Genomic DNA, 20,396 nt, shown 5'->3' with positions numbered 1-20,396 from the left:
TAATTTGAATTTTAATTCTTTCTGATATGAATCGTAGTTATAAATTGGATCTATAGTAATGGTTTCTCTTAATTGTGTTGGGTAATTTGCTTGTGTACCAAAGACAAGTTCAAATGGTGTGAAAGTATGATCAGTATGTGGCGTAGTGTTGTAGAAAAATGTAAAAAATGGTATCCACGAATCCCAGTCATCATGTTGTTCATTGACGAACTGTCTGAGATATTCGTTTAAACAACGATGACTTCGTTCGAGGGATCCTATGGTTTCTGGGTGGTATGCTGTGGAGAATTTTTGGTTTATGGAGAGAATAGTACATATTTGTTGAAATATTTCATATCTATATTTAGTACCCATATCGGATTTAACTATCTTAGGGCATCCATATATTAAGATAAGGTTTTCTACTAGTGCTTTTGCTAAAGTAGTAGCTTGTTTATCTACTATTGGTACCGTTATTACATATTTCGTTAAATCACATTGGACTGTTAATGCGTAACGATTTCCTTTTGTTGATCTTGTTAGTGGACCGATGGTGTCCATTGAAACAAGTTCAAAGGCTCTTATTGGTGTAGAAGTGTTTTCAAATACTTCTTTTGTTTTAATCTTGTGTTTATTTTGTTTGCATGGTATGCAATTTTTCACATATTTAGAAATGTTGTCTTTCATATTAGACCAGTAATAGTTTCTTCTCAATTTTTGTAGTAGTTTGTTTATACCTACGTGTCCTCCTAAAAGGGTATCGTGGTTTTCTTTTATCAATTGATTTATTTCATCAGCCTTTTTCAAAACCGTTGCTGGTGTGTAGATAATAATTATGACGTCATTTAAATTCTCATTACATGCTGCTTTAAATTGTTCCCGGGAAACGTAACTAAATATTGGATCCTTTTCACTGATCGCAATTTTCTTTATTTTTGTTGTTTTGGCCATATCGTTCACTAATTGCATGCATTCTTTTAAAAAGATTGTACCTTTGTGTTGGAATACTTGCGCTAGAGCAATGATTCCTTTCAGGTTTTTCGTTTTTACTGATATGCTCATATAATTGTCGATAAGTTCGAATGTTATTTTTGGTAAATTGAAAGCTTCGATGTTGTTAATTGAATCGTAGGCTTTAAGGTGATCAATCTTATTGGCTGTAGATTCGCTTTTTGTTGCTTTATTATTTTGTTGTGCTTTGGACCTCGTCTGCATTGGAAGAATTGACATAGTTTTTAGAGTATCAGAGTCAATTGCAACACGTGAAAGAGCGTCGGGCCCTACGTTTTCTCTTCCTTTTACGTATTCAATATTGAAGTTGAATTCTTCTAAATCTAGTCGCATTCTTGTTAATTTAGACGTTGAATTTTTCATTGAAAAAAGGTGTACCAAGGGGTTATGGTCTGTTTTTACAATGAATTTCCGTCCATAGAGATATGGTCTAAAATGAGAAATTGCCCAGTGTATGGCAGTGAGCTCTTGCTCTATCGTTGACTTGTTACTTTCTCCTTTAGTAAATTTCTTACTGGCATATGCTATAGGTAATCTGATGCCATCATGTTCCTGTTCTAGTACAGCGCCACATGCTATTTTTGAGGCGTCTGTGCTAATAATGAACGGTTTTTTAAAATCAGGAAATTGTAGTATTCTTGGACTTAAAAGTTCGTGTTTTAATGTCTCAAATGCATTTTGACATTCTTTTGTCCAGTTGAATACTGCCTTTTTGACTAAAAGTGCGTTAAGGGGTGCTGCTTTATCTGAGAAATAGGGTATGAATCTCCTATAATAATTGCAAAATGCGACGAATCTTCTAACGTCGTCTGCATTTTGTGGTCGGGGATAGGTTTGGATTGCTGAAAATTTTGATTTGTCGGGTTGTATGCCTTCCGCTGATATGTCATGTCCTAAGTATGTCACGTTTGCACAGAAAAATTTGCATTTTGCCGGGTTAAGTTTCAAATTATATCCTCTTAATTTGCGAAAAACATGTTCTAAATTGGTCAAATGGTGTTGAATCGAACATCCGATTACAATGATGTCGTCAATGTAAAGGAAAGCACATTCTGGTGGTAGTCCGCTAAGGGCTATCGTCATCATGCGTTGAAAACTGTTGGGAGATATATTTAGTCCGAAAGGTAGTCTATTAAATTCGTAGTGTCCAGAGTTGGTTGAGAATGCTGTAAATTGTTTGGATTTTTCGTCTAGTTCAATTTGGTGGAATCCTGACATTAGGTCAAGCGTGGAAAAATATTTAGCTCTACCCATTTGGTCAAGTATGTCGTCTATTCTGGGTAAAGGAAACTTGTCTGCAATAACTTTCTTATTGAGCTGTCTGAAGTCTACTACTAAACGCCATTTTTTGTCGTTATTCGTAGTCTTTTTTGGAACTAGTAAGACGGGTGAATTTTATGGGGATATAGATGGTCGGATAATGTCTTCGTTTAGCATTTTCGTCACTTGTTTGTCTATTTCTGTTCTGTGTATCTCTGGGGTTCTGTAGTTTTTTATGTATACTGGAGATTGGTCGCTTAAGTTGATTTTTTGTTTGTAGAAGTTATTACATGTCAGCATGTCAGTCTGTAGTGCAAATATATCGACGTATTTTGAGCATAGGTCCTCGAGTTTGTCTTTAATATAGCTTGGTGTGTCGTTTAAATTCAGTTCTGATATGCATTGTGTTTTTCTGTTTTGGTTGGTTTGTTTGTCGAAGGAAAAGATGTTGTAATTTTCTAGTGGTAATATACTGTCTGCTAAATGTTCTCTAATTTTTATTGTGAAATTTGTTGTATTAATTAATTTGATTATAGGATTTGCTGCATTAATAATTGAATTTGCGCAAAACACTCCTGGTTGAATTTCTTTGGAGAGGATTACGTAATCTTGGTCAGGTTTTTCTATCCGAATTTGTCTAAAAACTTCAAAACGTGGTGGTATTAATATTTCACCGTGTAATTTATCTTGTATGGGAATTTCTATCAGTTGGGAATTTATAAAGCTTGATAATGTCCATGTGTCATAATCTAGTATGCAACGAAATTTAACTAGAAAATCTCGTCCGAGTATTCCATCCGTTGGGATTGGTACGTCTGTTGGAATGATGTGGAATTGATGGTTTATTAAACAGTCATCTTGAAGTATCAAAGGTATGTCGATACTTCCGAGTGTGTCTATGGATTGCTGGTGGATTCCTGTTATTGCACATGTATTGCTTTGGTCTATTGTACCTACTGTATGTAGTTTGATAGGTTTTAAAACTGATATTTCCGCTCCCGAATCTACTAGAAAAGTAAATTTGGAGTTTGAGTTTTTTATTAATAGGGTTACAAAATTTGTCAATGAGGTGTTTATATTATAGATTTCGTTCAATTTCTTTGCATGTTGGCTAATTGAACTTGTGGTTCTTGATGTTGTGGCCGATATGCAGCTTGGGCCATTGGTTCTCCCCCAACTGGCTCCTGTTGGGGGGCCAGTTGGTTTTCCGGAGCCATATAGTAAACGTTTGGTCTGTATAATTGAGGTATTTGATTTCCCCTCTGGGGGTTATTGTTTTGGTAACGAGGGTTACCACGTCTGTAATTGTTGAATCTATTTCCGTTATTGAAATTATTCCAGTTATTCCTATTCTGGAAATTTTCGCGGTTTTGCTGTCGATTCTGATAGTGGTATCGGTTATTGTTTTGCTGATAACCTCTGCCTCTGAATGGTCTATTATTGCTGTAATGGTTATAAGTTAGTACATTCGCAGACTGTACTTCGGCTTCGTTCTCCGAAGCTTTTTCTATGGCTTTGGTCAGTGTATCAAATTGTCCTGCCTTAAGTAGTAGCTTAGTCTCTGCTCTTTTAGTACCGTTAATAAGTGCTTTAATTCCTGCACTTGTCGCTAGTTTGGATGCAGTATCTAGCGAGACCTTTTCATAAATGTATGTTTTTTCTAATTCGAGAGTTAATTGTTCGATCTCGTCGGCGAATTTGCTAAAACTTTCCTTCTGCTTCATAGTGCTTAATTTTGATACTATGGTATTAGGGGAAGTGGTTGGACTGCACTTTAGTTTTAATTTATTAATTAAATCGTCAATGTCAGCTGGAGCGTCTGTTGCTGCAGCTCGCGCTTTGCCTTCCAGTTTAGACAAAATGGTCTGGATGGCAGCGTCTTTATTTTCGTTGGTGACTTATGCTTTGCAAGCACCAAGTGCTGCTAGTACATTAGGTAATTTTTCTGGTTTACCATCGTATGATGGATATGATTTTTATTATCTCTATTACGCTAGCCATTTTAGAATTGTGTAATAGTTTTACGCGGTTACAAAATATTACTGTGTTAACCAGCGCTTTCATTCGTTGTTTTGCTTTCGTCTCGATTAGACGCAAATTGTTTATCTCCGTTTGAGTTCGCAAAATAACAATACACGAGTTATCGTACGGGTGTTTTTTTGTCGATTAGTTCTTGTGCTGCGCGATAACAATAGCCTGTTATATATCGGCAGAAACATCTGCACACTGGTAGGGGCAGGCTACCCCGCCAGTGATTCGATACGCAGCTGATATATCAGCAAGAATAATTCTCCCGCATCGCTGTTACCCCGCTAGCAGCACGGACCATCATACGATCGAGCGAGTGGAAGTCAACTACAAGTGGCATCTACAAGGTCGCGTGTAGGACACGGCCACTGCGTCTCAACACGAAGCTGGAGCGTCATTGTTTGTTCTGCGGAGACGCTCGATTAATTCTACTATCAGCCGTGAGGTCGTGACTTAGACGTTCGGTGACGTATTACCTTTAGAATTTTTACTATTATTATCAATATTATTACTATGTTATAATATTATTATTAATATTATTATTGATATTATTATTGTTATTATTAATATTATTACTATAATTATTATTATTATTATTATTATTATTATTATTACTTTTGTTATTAGAATTAGTATTACTGTCTTTTTTTTTATTTGATCCATTGTAGATTGAAAAATTGTTTTTAAAATTTAACACCAACTACTTGAACCCCCCCCCCCCCCCATATTCGAATATTTATCGTTTGTGTGCGGTAGAGCGTATCGCTCCCGCAAAATGGACGACATGCAGGTGCAACTTTTCCTGGAGGTGGAAACAAACGGGGAAGAAATTGAAATTTCTCCCATCAGCTCACCCCTACCTTCCCCTGTGCCCTCCCCTTTGCCAAGTCCTGTACCAAGAGTACCGGAAGTACGGGTAAAAGCTTACCCAGATGCCGCTGGCGGTCCCTACGTTGTCTTTTTCCGGCCCAGAAAGAAGCCATTGAATATTATTCAAATTGGCAAAGACCTGGCAAAACATTTTTCGGCCGTAACCGAGATTACGAAGGTGAGGCCGAACAAACTGCGAGTTGTCGTGAGTAGCTTGAAGCAAGCAAACGAAATTGCTGGCTACGAGCTCTTCACGAGAGAGTATCGCGTGTACATCCCTGCCAAGGATGTAGAAATCGACGGTGTGGTTACCGAGGGGAATCTCACTGTCGATGACATTTTGCGTCATGGAGTTGGCTGTTTTAAAAACCCCTTGATGCAAAGTGTAAAGATACTGGATTGCAAGCAATTGCATTCAGTATCCATCGAAGAAGGGAAGAAGAAATTCCTCCCTTCGGATTCCTTCCGAGTAACATTCGCCGGATCCGCGCTGCCGAACTACGTCCGCTTGGACAGGGTTTGTCTACCTGTACGCCTGTTCGTACCGCGGGTCATGCATTGCCAAAACTGTAAGCAGTTAGGTCACACAGCCACCTACTGCTGCAACAAGGCACGCTGTAGCAAGTGCGGAGGCAATCATGCTGAGAACGCTTGCAGTGGGGATACTGAAAAGTGTCTTTATTGCGAGGGAACTCGGCATGACCTTCCGGCATGTCCCGCGTACAAACAGCGCGAGGAAAAAATTAAGCGTTCCCTTAAGGAACGATCAAAGCGCTCTTTTGCAGAAATGCTTAAGAGGGCTGAGCCACCCTCGACAGTAAACATCTTTTCCTTTTTGCCAACCGATGAGGGTACATCTGACGATCCCGTCGAAGGGTGTTCCTATGCCTTGCCAGAGGGATCTAGGAAGAGGAGAATGCTCAACTCTCCTAATCTTTCTCGTAAAGGTCGTAAGATAACCCCTAGCGGAATGACCAATAAGACAACACAAAAAGGAAGCGGTGAAGAAAAACCGAAGCAAGTACCCCCCGGTTTTAATTTCAAATCAAACCAGGAGTACCCACTGCTTCCTGGGGCACCAAAAACCCCTCGTGCACCCATTTCTCGATCAGAAGACATAAAAGAAACAGGGTTCATAAAATTCTCTGATATTGTGGACTGGATATTTAAAACATTCAACATACCAGATCCCCTTCAAAACATTCTTCTTGCCCTTCTCCCAACAGTGAAAACCTTTTTGAAGCAACTCACAGCAACTTGGCCCCTCATTTCAGCTATCGTATCTTTCGATGACTAATACGGCGAAAGAGGTTAGGAATTTTGTCACTGTGTTACAGTGGAACTGCAGAAGTATCATCCCCAAATTTGATTTATTTTCACATTTGATAAACACATACAATTGTGATGCGTTCGCGCTTTGTGAAACTTTTCTCAATTCAAATGACCAACTTAATTTCCACGATTTTAACATCATTCGTCGAGATCGAGACTCACACGGTGGAGGGGTACTTTTAGGGATCAAAAAGTGCTATTCTTTTTTCAGAATCGACCTCCCCTCGATCTCGAATATTGAAGTTGTTGCCATTCAAACGAATATGAATGGAAAAGACCTTTGCCTTGTTTCGTTATATATTCCCCCATCCGCGCGGATTGAACAGAAGCAACTCCTTGATATAGCAGAATTGCTTCCCGCAACTTTTTTGATTTTGGGAGATTTTAACTCTCACTGTTCGCTATGGGGGTCGCTGTACGACGACAGCCGATCTTCTTTAATTTGTAACTTGATCGACGACTTCAATATGACACTTTTGAATACTGGGGAAGCGACACGTGTACCTAATCCTCCAGCACGTGAAAGCGTGCTTGACCTATCCCTCTGCTCGACATCACTTGCGTTAGATTGCCAGTGGAAAGTAATCAACGATCCCCACGGTAGTGATCATCTTCCAATCGTTATATCAATCGCTAATGGTTCAACTCCCCCGAACCCAATCAATATTTCCTACGACCTTACACGTAATATTGATTGGAAGCATTATGAGTCTATTACAGCGGAATCTATCGAGACTCACGAGGAACTTCCTCCGGAGGAAGAATACGCGTTCTTAGCTGGCTTGATAATCGACGCCGCGACGCAAGCTCAGACGAAGCCGATACCCGGGGTAACGATTAGACAACGCCCTCCCAACAAATGGCGTATAAGGACTACCGGGAGTACGGCACTGTCAACCTACTACGAAAGTACGAGGCACTGGGCAGGCAGATGAAGAGCTTAGTAAAGGCGAAAAAACGCGGGTACTGGCGGCGGTTCGTAAACGCGTTGTCGAGGGAAACAGCGATGAGCACTCTTTGGGATACCGCCAGGCGCATGCGGAACCGTGACGTTTCGAATGAGTCCGAGGAGTATTCAGATCGCTGGATACTCGATTTTGCCAAAAAGGTCTGTCCGGATTCTGTACCGGAACAGAAAACCTTTCGCGACGCGTTTATAGTAACTACGGAAGAGCCTCCATTTTCGATGTTGGAATTTTCAATGGCTCTCCTGTCGTGCAACAATAAGGCTCCAGGGTTAGATAGAATAAAATTCAACCTGTTGAAGAATCTACCCGACTCTGCAAAAAGACGCTTGTTGGACTTGTTCAACAAGTTTCTTGAGCTAAATATTGTTCCGCATGACTGGAGGGAGGTAAAAGTCATTGCTATTCGGAAACCCGGGAAACCTGCCTCTGATCACAATTCATATAGGCCGATTGCGATGCTCTCTTGCCTCCGGAAATTAATGGAGAAAATGATCCTCTTACGGTTAGACAAATGGGTCGAAACAAACGGTTTACTTTCAGATACTCAATTTGGCTTTCGCCGGGGCAAAGGGACGAACGATTGCCTAGCGTTGCTTTCTACTGAAATTCAACTCGCATTTGCTCGAAAAGAGCAAATGGCTTCTGCGTTCTTGGATATTAAGGGGGCTTTTGACTCTGTCTCTGTAGAAGTTTTAAGCGCGAAACTTCATTCGCAGGGACTTTCACTAAATCTAAATAACTTTTTGCTCAATTTGTTGTCAGAAAAGCATATGTATTTCTCACATGGCGATTCGACAACTTCCCGAATTAGTTACATGGGCCTTCCCCAGGGCTCATGTTCAAGTCCTCTCTTATATAATTTTTACGTCAATGACATCGATGAATGTCTTACAAATTCATGCACGCTAAGGCAACTTGCAGACGATAGCGTTGTATCCATTACTGGTAGCGAGGCTAGCGATCTGCAAGGACCATTGCAAGATACCTTAGACAATTTGTCTGAATGGGCTCTTAAGCTGGGTATCGAATTCTCTCCGGAGAAAACTGAGTTGGTCGTTTTTTCTAGGAAGCATAACCCAGCTCAGCTGCAGCTCCTACTAACGGGTAAAACGATCTCTCAGGTTTTAGTCGCTAAATATCTCGGGGTCTGGTTCGACTCTAAATGCACCTGGGCTTGTCATATTAGGTATCTGACACGAAAATGCCAACAGAGGATTAATTTTCTTCGTACGATTACCGGAACCTGGTGGGGAGCCCACCCAGGAGACCTTCTAAGGCTTTACCAAACAACGATATTGTCAGTTCTTGAGTACGGCTGTTTCTGCTTTCGCTCCGCCGCGAACACGCACATTATAAAATTAGAGAGAATACAATATCGTTGTTTGCGTATTGCCTTGGGTTGCATGCAGTCGACCCATACGATGAGTCTTGAAGTGTTAGCGGGTATTCTTCCGTTGAAACATCGTTTTTGGAATCTCTCTTACCGGTTGCTAATTCGATGCACAGTTATGAACCCATTAGTAATTGAAAATTTCGAGAGGTTGGTCGACCTTCAATCTCAATCCAGATGTATGACTTTATATTTTGACTATATGGCTCAAGATATTAATCCTTCTTCATACGATTCCTCCAATGTCGCACTTTTAGATACTTCTAATAATGCTATATTCTTCGACACCACCATGAAACAAGACATTTCTGGTATCCCGGATCAATTGCGACCCCAAGAGATCCCTAAGATTTTTTCGAATAAGTTTAAACATGTTAGTTATGATAAAAGGTTTTACACTGACGGATCTAATCTAGATGAGTCCACTGGCTTCGGTGTTTTCCACGAAAATTTTACCGCCTCCTACAAACTCGATGCTCCTGCTTCTGTGTACGTCGCAGAACTTGCTGCTATTCAGTACTCTCTTGGAATCATCGAAACCCTACCCACAGACCACTACTTCATCTTCACAGATAGTCTCAGTGCCATTGAGGCTCTGCGATCGATGAAGCCTGTGAAGCACACCCCGTATTTCCTGGGGAAAATACGGCGGTTTTTAAGTGCTTTAACAGATAAAAATTACCGGGTTACCTTAGCGTGGGTCCCTTCTCATTGCTCGATTCCGGGTAATGAAAAGGCTGACTCTTTTGCTAAGGTGGGTGCTATTGATGGCGATATTTATGAAAGACCAATTGCTTATGATGAATTTATAGCATTTTGCGTCAGAGAACACTCAACAGTTGGCAATCATCATGGAACTCAGATGAACTGGGACGGTGGCTACATTCCATTTTTTCTAAGGTATCGACGAAAGCATGGTTCAAGGGGTTGGATGTAGGTCGGGACTTCATTCGCGTGATGTCCAGACTTATGTCCAATCACTACACGTTAAACACGCATCTCTTTCGTATAGGGCTTGTAGACAGTAATCACTGCGTTTGTGGCGATGGCTACCATGACATCGAGCATGTTGTTTGGTCGTGTACCGAATACTGTGGTGTTAGGTCCGAGCTTATAGATTCCCTTCGGGCCCGAGAAAAACAACCGAACGTACCCGTTAGAGACATTCTGGGAAGCGGTGATCTCCAATACATGACACAGCTATACTGCTTTCTGAAAAACGCTGACATTAAAATTTAAAATTTTCTTTGTCTATTTGTCAGATTAAGGATACAAATATGCTATGCTGAAGACACGGAAACGAAGAGCCCGCATCTATGCTTACACAAATATTTTGAACCCACAACAAACAAGAATACAATTGCTCTACCAGTTGAAAAACAAAGTTCCAAAATAGTTTTAAGTCAAAATTGTATCTCCCCTCCTCTCACCTTAAATCCCCACTAGCTCGTAGTCGGCCGCGAGAGTAAAGAAAAGGCCTCCCTCTTCTCCCTGCTAACGTAGAATTAATACGAATTGTACTTGGCTCAGTAAAACAGAAAATGTATCGTGCCGTGTCAAATAAACTAATTTAAACCAGTAACCAGCGCTTTAAATTTAGTCTTTCTTTCTGGGGAGTATGTTAATTTTTGTATAATTATTATTTTAATTTCGTCATATAATGACCTTGTTAGTTTTGTGTAATATATGAGCTGTGTCGATGATAACTGCTCTTCGAATATTGCTAGAATGTTTATTATTTCGTTGTAGGTTGTTTTTAATAATTCCTGCTTGTCCGATATAGTATTTCGTAAAAATTTTCTATTAGGGTTTTTCTTAAAGTTTACTAGTAAGTTTTTTAGTATTATTATGTTGGTCTCTATTTGATCTTCCATTCAATAGTTTTTCTTATTTGTACTACGTGTTTTACCTTTCATTTAACAGGCTGGTAATCCATTCCGTTTCTGCTACTGTTTGTGGTTATTGTTTCTGCAGTTGTTGCTGTTATTGTTGTTGGTGTGCACCAGTTACTGCTTTCTGCTGTCGCTGTTAGCAGCGGTGTGCTGCGTACTGCTCTCCACTGCTACCTTGTTGCGCTGCTTGTTGCTGTCACGACGATTAACCCGATGAGTTCGCGACGAATCCTAGGATTTCTCCTCCTATCTTATGTTTTACGGCGTCCCGGTGCGATATTACTCCTTTTGTTGTGGACATTAAAATGTATCCATTTTTACTTTTTAGTAGTTTTTCACGCCACTCTGATATGTCCGTATTTCTGACTTTGATCGTCTGAGCCAGGGCTTCAATGGAATTTACTGCGCACGCGACTTTTACTGCGCGCGAGTTTGTATAGTTTTTCAACACTGTTATTGTTTTTTCGGCTAGTAGCGTGTCTATTAACTTTTATATACCTCGCTGCTTGGTTTCAATTATTATCGGAATGTTTGTTGACCTTGCATGCTCTAGCCTTTTGATTGTTTTCACTAGTGACGTTTTCGCCGTCATTTCCACTCTTCACTTTCGTTCTCGTCGTATTCTAATCTGTAATATCGTGTTATGATTTCACCTGTTTGGGCATCTACGACCCACACTTCTACTGCGTAGAAGGTCATTGTCACTTAGTTTTTTCCGTGTACGCGGTTTTGCTATTTTAAGCGATGTTGTTACTACTGAAACGCACTGCCATGTTGGCCACTCGCTCTGCTTGATTCTTATGGTGGTTGTTTAAAATTCGTACAATTCCATAGATTAGCACTACTATTGCGATCGCGCCTATCGCCACTGTTTGTATAGTGTCATGGGCACTATAAAAATTTTTTTCTGTTTGGTCGCTTCCGAACCACCCCATGATTTCACTTTCACTTTAGAATTTTGGTTTAGTTTTGCCCAACGTTGGCGTTCTTCTTCATAAAACTGTTTTTTCTGTGCCTTTGTTAATTTGGCTGGCGTCTTGCGAATTATTCGTTTGTTTTCTGTTTTGGGGATGTAGGCTGGTGAGTCAGCGTTGTCCCAATTTTCTTCCATCACTTTTAGCTGAATGCTTATTTTCGTGCACTTGGTATCATAATTAATAACCACTTTTACTGCGTTGTTATTTCTTCTTCACTGAGCACATATGCATACACTTGTTATCATCTTTTGTACATGAACGAAACAATTTATATTCGCGGATCGCGGGTGGTTTAGAATCGCGTTTTAAATTTTAACTTTCAGGGTCTACTGATTGTAGATAACCTGTCACGGTATGCCATGTAAGATGTCCTTTTAGAACATCAGATGGAGAAGGCTATTTCTTTCTATTCAGTAACTGAACTAGGGTAGAAGACTACCGGTTCAGGCTGAAAGAACTTAGTGAGACAGTTGCTATCATACCAATTGATTGTATTCAGTAAATTTCTTCCTTATATATGATTTGTACATTTTTGCTTAAACCTATCCTAATAGTAAGTATGAGCGAGACCTCTGGACTGTGTGGCTATATGCAAAGGGTCTAGAATGCTGCGTCAGGTCATATTTCGGCTATTGAGTCTATGCACTGGTACGGTTGCGTACGGGTGGTAGAGAAAGAGGCAAAGAAGTAATTGTCTATCGGTGTGTGGTATTCTTGCGCGACAATTGTCGCATATGGTTGTAATAACACTATTTAGCATTTCTGTGTTATGCGTTTAGCTGATGGCTATTTTGGGTTGTATTGATTGTATTAACTAGGGGTGCTCAAGTTGTCACATGACAACCCCAAAGAGTTGAACAAGATCTCAAAACAATATTTATAAAAGTGAGAGAAAACTTAAAGAAAGCATACAACCGATACGAGAAGTATTACAATATAAGAGCTAAAAATAATCTACCTGAGTTCCATGTAGGAGAAAGAATAATAAAAAAGAACTACCTCCAATCGAATAAAGCAAAAAATTCAACGCTAAGTTAGGAAAGATTTATCCACCCGCAAAAGTGATTGCTAAAATAGGAGCAAATTGTTATGAGCTTGAAGATGAAAAGGGTAGATAGGTGTTTACAAACGATCAGATCTAATGAAAATTTAATGAAAACACAAAAAAAAGCACGCTGGCGGCAAAAAAAATTAAGAAACAATTTCGGGTGAACGACATAGCAGCAGGATAAACGGACGCTTTAGAGCCATTCAAGCCCTTGTGGCAACACTGCCCCAGGAACTGTCACTACTACATGTGTACGTAAACATACGCATCATTGTTAGTTCTTCCTGTTTCGTCAGAATAAAAGTAGACGCAATAAAGGTTAGCTTCAGAAATCGTATTCCGCGCGTTTATTTCGTTAATCTACATTCCCGTTCGGTCGTGTCCGGTTTATCCACCGAAACGATTGTAGTCCCCACATTGGTGACCCCGACGTGATTCAGTGGTCAAGGCTGCTACCTGTTCAGCCAGGTCGTCTTGTGATCCGAAAACTGGAGCTGCCGAAGCCGATGCGACTGCGGAGGCTTGAGGAACTAAATCGATAATTTTATCACCCTGCTCCGCTATTTTCGTGAGGCTTCCATCGTTTATACTGAGAACGGTTCGTACATTAGATGGCAAGCGTTGTAAAAATAGCATCTTAAGTAACTCGTCGTCAACGTTTAGTCCAGCTGATAATTCTTGCATTTAGGCTAATAAATGCGTTGGACGGAGATCCCCTAAGTCACACGATCCAAGAAGCTTCTCGAGTTTCGTTTGAGGTGTCAGCTCGAAACGAGAGATAAGACGGTCTTTTATAGAAGTATACTTGTTCTCCGCTAGTGGGTTCCTTATCAGATCAGCGACTTGACATATCACTGATTGATCTATTTTTGCTACGATGTGATGAAATTTTGTTTCATCCTGGGTAACACCAGCTAGAGCAAATTGCGCTTCTGCTTGCGCGAACCACATCGTAGGATCCGATTTCCAAAAATCCGGTAACTTAACCGCAACTGCTGCTATGGCTGCTGGTTGCATCGTGGCGAATAACGACTATTTTGGAGACGTTATATTAATGGTATTTTTTGTAGCGCGAAAATAAATTCTTAATGCTCGGCGGGGATTTCTTGCGTAACTAGAGGGGGGTACTGTGGCAACATTGCCCCAGGAACTGTCACTACTACATGTGTACGTAAACATACGCATCATTGTTAGTTCTTCCTGTTTCGTCAGAATAAAAGTAGACGCAATAAAGGTTAGCTTCAGAAATCGTATTCCGCGCGTTTATTTCGTTAATCTACATTCCCGTTCGGTCGTGTCCGGTTTATCCACCGAAACGATTGTAGTCCCCACACCCTCTTTAAACCATCCTGGAGTCCATAGCGGACGACGAACAGGTCAGTACCATGGATATCAGTGGGAGTCTGGTATGGCCCAGAGAATGATCAGGCTATCGTTCGAACGATTATGTTGTAAGCTTTGTCGCTCTCAAGAAATGTTAACCACTAGCAAAGATAACCATCTCATAGCATAAGTTAGGGCATCATAAAGTTTTTATAGAGTAAGCATATTTATCGTCAGGTCACAGATGAGACCGGCACTCAGTGAAGTAATCCAGCTATGTAAACAAACAAAATCTGAAAAATGATAAAAAAACACATTAGGCAACTCGGTTTGCAAAATAAGAAGTTATTTTAGAGTATTTTTTGGAACAGAGACGAAGTCTAGTATTAAGCAGGTTAGATACTTTGGTTAGGCTCTTTAAGATTAGGTGAGGTGAGAAGTTTCGGTCAGCAATCATGTAGCATTTGTCACATGTGATGCAATTGCCTATTATCCATACAAACCAAGTTAATCAAGTTAGCAGGTATCCACAGAAAGCACTTACAACATCTTCTAATCATGGAAGAGCTGTTAAGGAAGTTTTTGGGTCAAATTAGAGAAAATATGTAGACGAAAAAAAATATATCCACTCAGCTAGCACATTGAAAAAGATAAACGTCAAACAGCATGAATTCTGCATGCGCGACTTTTCAGAAAGTTCATCGCAATGCCAAAACAGGATGAATACAACACTTTTAGACTACCTGCGCATGCTGTCAGTTAGGTTTCGAAGTAGTTAGAGATTTTGTCGAAGTACTTTGACGTTTGATATATATTCAATTAAGAAGGAACTATGTAATTATGAGTCGTTTCTCCAGAAGAATCGGGAAGTTGATGAATTCGTTAAAGTTAGATTGGAATCTGTCGAATTTTTCATTTTGACGTTGAACGAAAATATTTCGTTAGTAGGCCGAATGATTTTGGCAAATTATTCAGAACAGATAATGCAAAGGTGGTCAAACAAATCTCCAATTCACAAGCCAATAGAAAATCAATCAATAAAGGTAGTTAAAATAGCCAGTCATACGGATAATAGGTGGTTCTATAAAAGTAGTATTTTGTAATTAGAAAAAAAAAATATTTTCTGAGAATAAGCTCTGAGGAAATATTCTTTTTTGTATGAGTTTGGGAAAGTGTAACGGGGTTACAAAAATAGCGCGCACTCAGTTTAAATTTAAAAATTCAAATTGGTCGGAGTTGACGGTGAGGGCCCCTCGACTACTCGGGTGGGATAAAAACGCAGTTGCTCAAATAAAAGAATTCGCTCGAAAATGACTTCAGACTTTCCAACCAATCAACGACGTACACGTTAGCTCGAAGTCATGTTGGCTGATACATACAGGCCAGTGCCTAAAGAAAAGACTTATCGTGAAACACTCCAAATGAGGTCGCACGTGAAGATAGTCCAAATGTGGGAGTAGTCGAACAGCTTATTAGGAAAAGTTAAGAATTAATCCTAGTGGAAAACAAAAAAAAATTGAAAGTAAATAAGTAATTCCTAGTGATGGTGAATAAAATATTAATGTAGCATCTTGTAGATAACATCCACAGAGGAGAAGAAAAATTGTAAAAAAAAACAACTTGTAAAAGTGAGCCAGAAAGTAGTCCAGGAGAGTACAGGTATATAAAAATTGTAATTCTTAAAAGATCAATGTGCCTCCTAACGAATTGTTTGGCGTTTCATGGAAACACCTAATACTTATCTAATCTAATAGCTTATCATATAACTTGAGTAAAAACGAAAAATTTATATGAAAAAGAAAACGCATTCTGTTTATTCGCAGGAAAAAAAAAACAAACCAGTTTGGAAAATCATTCAAAAGTATCCTTATCAATAAAACTAATCTTATCAAAAATATGAAACGCTCAAATGTTCCTGTAAGTAACCAGATGGATTCCGCAGTTCTAAAGACATTTGTTGAATTTCAACGCTCCTGTGCATGGTTTATAATTTGTCACATACTGTCGATAAACTGTAAGTACACCGGTAACCGATCTGCAAGAGTAGAATAAGGTATACATTTTTAATATCGAATACAAATATCATTACCTTCTCGAAAAAATGTTCCCTCCTTTTCAGTCAATAGTTTAACAAACAATCAAATCAACACATCCCTCTAATCGTTCTAGTTTTGGATTCCGACAGCCGATGGGCTTTGAATGATGACTGGTCGGTTGATTCGATAATGCTTGTCCTGCTTGCCGCCTCCACTTCCACTGGAGTCAAGATTTTCATTTTCATTTCAAACCGTTAAGTACAGAAGAACTTATTCAAATTTTTAATTCCTTGAAAAGAATGACGAGAAAACTTTTGTAATCAATTCGGTAAGATGGATTAGACAGGATTGGACAACATGAATAAAAAAAGTGTAAACAACTTTTTGACAGGTTCTTATCGTTTTTTGTTTGAGGCTCGCGTAGAAACGAGAAGAAAAATATTCATTACGTTCATTTTTCGTCGAGCAGTTTGACAGGGGAAAGTACTGGGTACTGTGGGGCAACGTGCACCAAAAAAAATCGCCAGTGTTACGTATGTCTTATGTATGTGGTTGCATCACATACATAAGACATACGTAACACTCAGGAAGAAATCTTCCAAAAAAGTTGGTACAAAATGAACTACTCGAAAGTACCAACCTCTGTAAAAAAACCTCTGTTTGAGTAGTTTATGGAGGTTGTGTATCTGCGCAGCCCTGCATTTGTCTCGTTCCCACTCGAAAAATGCAGCATTGATTTTGTAAACAACTTTTTGACAGTTTCGTAAGGGATTTTATTGAGGGCTCGAGTAGAGCCGCTATGAAGAAAATTCATTCCGTTCATTTTCGTCGAGCAGTTCATACTGGTATTGGTACCGGGTGATGTGGGGCAAAGAGTACCAAAAAAAATCGCCAGTGTTACGTATGTCTAAGTATGTGGTTGCATCACGTTTTTTTGTTCACAGGCGCTACACTAGGCCACACAGATGTGTTGACAAATTCTAATTTGAACTCGATTGCCTTATACAATACACACACGCATGTGTACTTTGTTATAGATTGTATCTTATACATCATCATCATCTTTGTATGAGTTTGCGTGTTACTTTTTACTAAAACATCTGGCATCTCTGAATTGCATCATCCTTGCATTCGAGTTTCTGACACGAGTACAAACAGTTATTTCAATCCGCCGCGTTACGATAATCTAATTATTTTTCTTCGAGACGATCGGTTTTAGTGGTTTTGCCAATGGATGAGTTTGCGAATCGAAGCACTCCTGCGTCCCTCATGAAGGATATAAATTTTCTAACTGCGGAACTTGAGAAGGAGAAAAGGCGTAGTGCATCTTTAGCAGCTAAATTACGTTTGGTTCGCAATGAGACCAATGCGACAAATCGATGGGTTGAAGATCCTTCCGACGCAAGCGAAAATAGTTTTGTTTTGTGAAAAAACTCAACTGTACGAGTTAACAATGATGATACATCCATTTTACCATCAATGTCGTTCGCTACACTGCAGGCAGCGGAGTGTAAGCCACCCGAAGGTGAAGATGAAATAGACAAAAAATCATTTGAGCAGTGGCTCGATATTCTAGAAGCGTCCATGAAATTTGCAGGTATCACTGATGAGTCGGTGAAGATAAGTATCTTTCGCATGAAAGCAGGAACAAAATTGTTGGAAATTTCGCAAAATACGGTTACCACTTCCATAGCCCCTGTTGAAAATTTACCTTCGTACGCAAATGTGATGCACCGCTCACAAGAATTCTACGGTTCTCGAGATTATACGTTGCTTCAACGTCAAAAGTTACGATCGCTAAAGCATAATGTGGGGGAGTCTGATTTGAAGTTTTTAAAACGAGTGGTTGCCGTCGCCAAGTTGTGCAGATACAACAAAGAACAAATGATTGAAACCGTTGCTGACTTGGTACAGTGTCGTGCTTCGAACTTAAACATACGTGAAGCTGCAAGAAAGATTTTGCGGAAGGGAGGTTCTCTAGCAGGTCTCCTGGACAGGGTACGAGCGACAGGAATGGTCGTCAAACTAAAGAGTTAATTGCTGCTAATCATCAGCAGATCGCACCATCTGTAGAAGTTGCTGCCGTTTCTTATGCACGTTCTCGTGCATTTCAAGGATACAGACAGCCGCAAGTTTCGTCTAATTTTCGGGGTAGAGGACTGTTTGGTCGGAGTCGCAATCGATTCCCACGCTCAGTTGGGAGCTTTAGAAGAGTTGAAGTACCATGTTGGAGATGTACAAGTAATTTTTATCGACCATATGACTGTCATGCGATAGACAAGGTTTGTCGCCTTTGTCAAGTAAAAGGGCACATAGAGCGTGCTTGTCGCAAGGACACGCCGATTTCTAACAAATGCCGTAGAGTTGAAGAGGAAGAATTTGTTCCAGCCCAGAAAACAAGGAAGATTGCTGCAGTTGAGGCTTCAGAAGACCACGTGTTGAGCGACTATGATGATTCGAAAACAAGTAAGTGAACTAAACTAATATCATATGTGAATGTGACTGATGATTTTTGTTTATGTATTGAAATAAAAATGTTTTTAAATATTTTTTGCGTTTGTGCATAATTGCTATATCCCATACTTGTTTTGTGGTAAACGAGTTACCTGTCCCAAAACAATTTACTCGTGACGTATTACTAATTCCTCTCACAGCGGAATGCTGTCATTTTGTGACCCCACGGTATTTGTCCGTAGTAAACAAGCAAGCGACGAATCAACGGAAAATAATGTCTGCGAACCTGCAGAAATAGTTCCATTGAGGGACACGAAAGGCAGTACTAAAACTGATGGTTTCAACGAAAATTATTCAAAACTATTAAGCTCAGAGAACGAAACGGTTTGTCTAAATTGTTGATGTTTATGTATGTTTATTAGGGTGGGGAATCGTTGTATGGAAAAAACGAAACTTGATAGCAGAAAGCCAGAACCAAGTTTTTTTGTTCTATTTGGAGCCCCTAACAAGCCTGAATTTATCGGAAGTCGATTGGTTTAGTCTCCGCTTGGCGCATTGCATTTCAAATTTATATGAAGATTTGTATGGAAAAACCAACTTTTTTGCATTTTCCATTCTTAAGAGCTCAAAGTGGCTCAAACCATAGGTTTCATGACTTCAAATGGTAGGTTTTTTGATGCCTAACAATTTGGCCAAAGACATCAAAGAGCTAGGGTGTCCCAAAAAATACTGGAGCTGTTCAAAGTTGAGTATGTCGAAATTTATGTTGCAAATCATTTTTTCTGCCAACACTGCCAGTGTACCGGCGTTAGTCAGATTTCCATCAGAATTAACTTCTGAATCACGTTGTAGATTCTACCTACGCCTAGAATATTGACCTGAATTTGTTTGTTTGATCCAGCTGAGTGTATGAACTCGTTACGACAGGTTATTTCTGATGGGAGTCCTACTGGCGCCGGTACATTGGTAATGTTGGCAGAAAACAAGATTTTCTGCATTTAAATCGACATACTCAACTTTGAACAGCTATAGCTCTTCTTAGGGACATCCTAGCTCTTCAGTGCCTTCTGCAAAGTTGTTAGGCATCTAAAATAATATACTTTTACATAATGTAGTGCATTATTAGATCATTATTGAGCTCTCTAGAAAGGTAAATGCAAAAAAATATAAAAAAAATAAAAAATATAAAAAATATAAATTTTCATACAAATTTGAAATGCAATGCGCCAAGCGGAGACAAAACCAATCGACTTCCGGTAAGTTTAGGGTTGTTTGGGGCCCCAAAAGAAACCAAAAAAACTTGGTTCTGGAAAATTGATCACTTTTCCCCACCCTAATGTTTATATAACATAGAAACTTGTTTTCATTTCTTGTTTTCAATCGGGTATATTCTGCTGTGAGCCGTGTTGCCAACATACAGAATGCCGGAAAGCAAAATCCAAACTAACGAACATGAGTTGTCTAATTCAGCTTTTCCAACAGTCTGGACAACACTGCAGGTACTGTCGTGGGCTCAGTTGCTGGTGTTCCTGTAAAATGTATGATAGATTCCGGAGCTGACGTGGACACAGTAGGCACAAATGTTCTTGATCAGTTGATGAATAATAACCCTTTTCACAGTCCAATATACAGTTTTTAAAAAGGGGACATATAAACCGTTGAAGTCTTATGCAATTTCAGGATCTATACCAGTAATCGCAACTTTTGTTGCTGAACTGTTCATAACAGCAGACCGCCCACGTCACTTTGAGCAATTTTATGTCGTTCAAGACGCAAAACCTCTTCTATGCAGAGGGACAGCAACGCGATATAGCTTGTTACAGATGGG

At 39.6% G+C, this 20,396-nt stretch overlaps 2 protein-coding genes and 1 long non-coding RNA gene across 3 annotated transcripts in view; 1 reads left to right on the top strand and 2 right to left on the bottom strand.

Moving 5' to 3' along the window:
• Positions 1 to 13,439: 13,439 nt before the first annotated feature.
• On the bottom strand, positions 13,440 to 13,772 carry LOC129728758 (uncharacterized). The gene has a single exon (XM_055687210.1). The coding sequence runs from the start codon at positions 13,770 to 13,772 to the stop codon at positions 13,440 to 13,442; it is 333 nt and encodes a 110-aa protein (XP_055543185.1).
• A 164-nt stretch (positions 13,773 to 13,936) lies between these two features.
• Positions 13,937 to 16,496, top strand: LOC129726408 (uncharacterized). The gene is made up of 4 exons (XR_008728338.1): positions 13,937 to 15,600; positions 15,656 to 15,737; positions 15,902 to 16,092; positions 16,248 to 16,496. It is a non-coding gene; the product is annotated as an uncharacterized LOC129726408 (long non-coding RNA).
• Positions 15,869 to 20,396, bottom strand: part of LOC129726406 (AP-3 complex subunit beta-1) — a 54,070-nt gene continuing 49,542 nt past the window's right edge. Inside the window, exons 6-7 of the transcript XR_008728327.1 lie at positions 16,168 to 16,403; positions 15,869 to 16,113 (exon numbers count right to left, since the gene is read on the bottom strand). The gene's annotated coding sequence lies outside the window, so the exon portion shown is untranslated. The remainder of the gene's footprint in view (positions 16,114 to 16,167; positions 16,404 to 20,396) is intronic.

This window comes from Wyeomyia smithii, chromosome 3 (assembly GCF_029784165.1).
Source record: "Wyeomyia smithii strain HCP4-BCI-WySm-NY-G18 chromosome 3, ASM2978416v1, whole genome shotgun sequence".
Taxonomy (NCBI): domain Eukaryota; kingdom Metazoa; phylum Arthropoda; class Insecta; order Diptera; family Culicidae; genus Wyeomyia; species Wyeomyia smithii.
The sequence above is the reverse complement of the archived record's forward strand: the minus strand, read 5'-3'. Positions and strand labels throughout refer to the sequence as shown.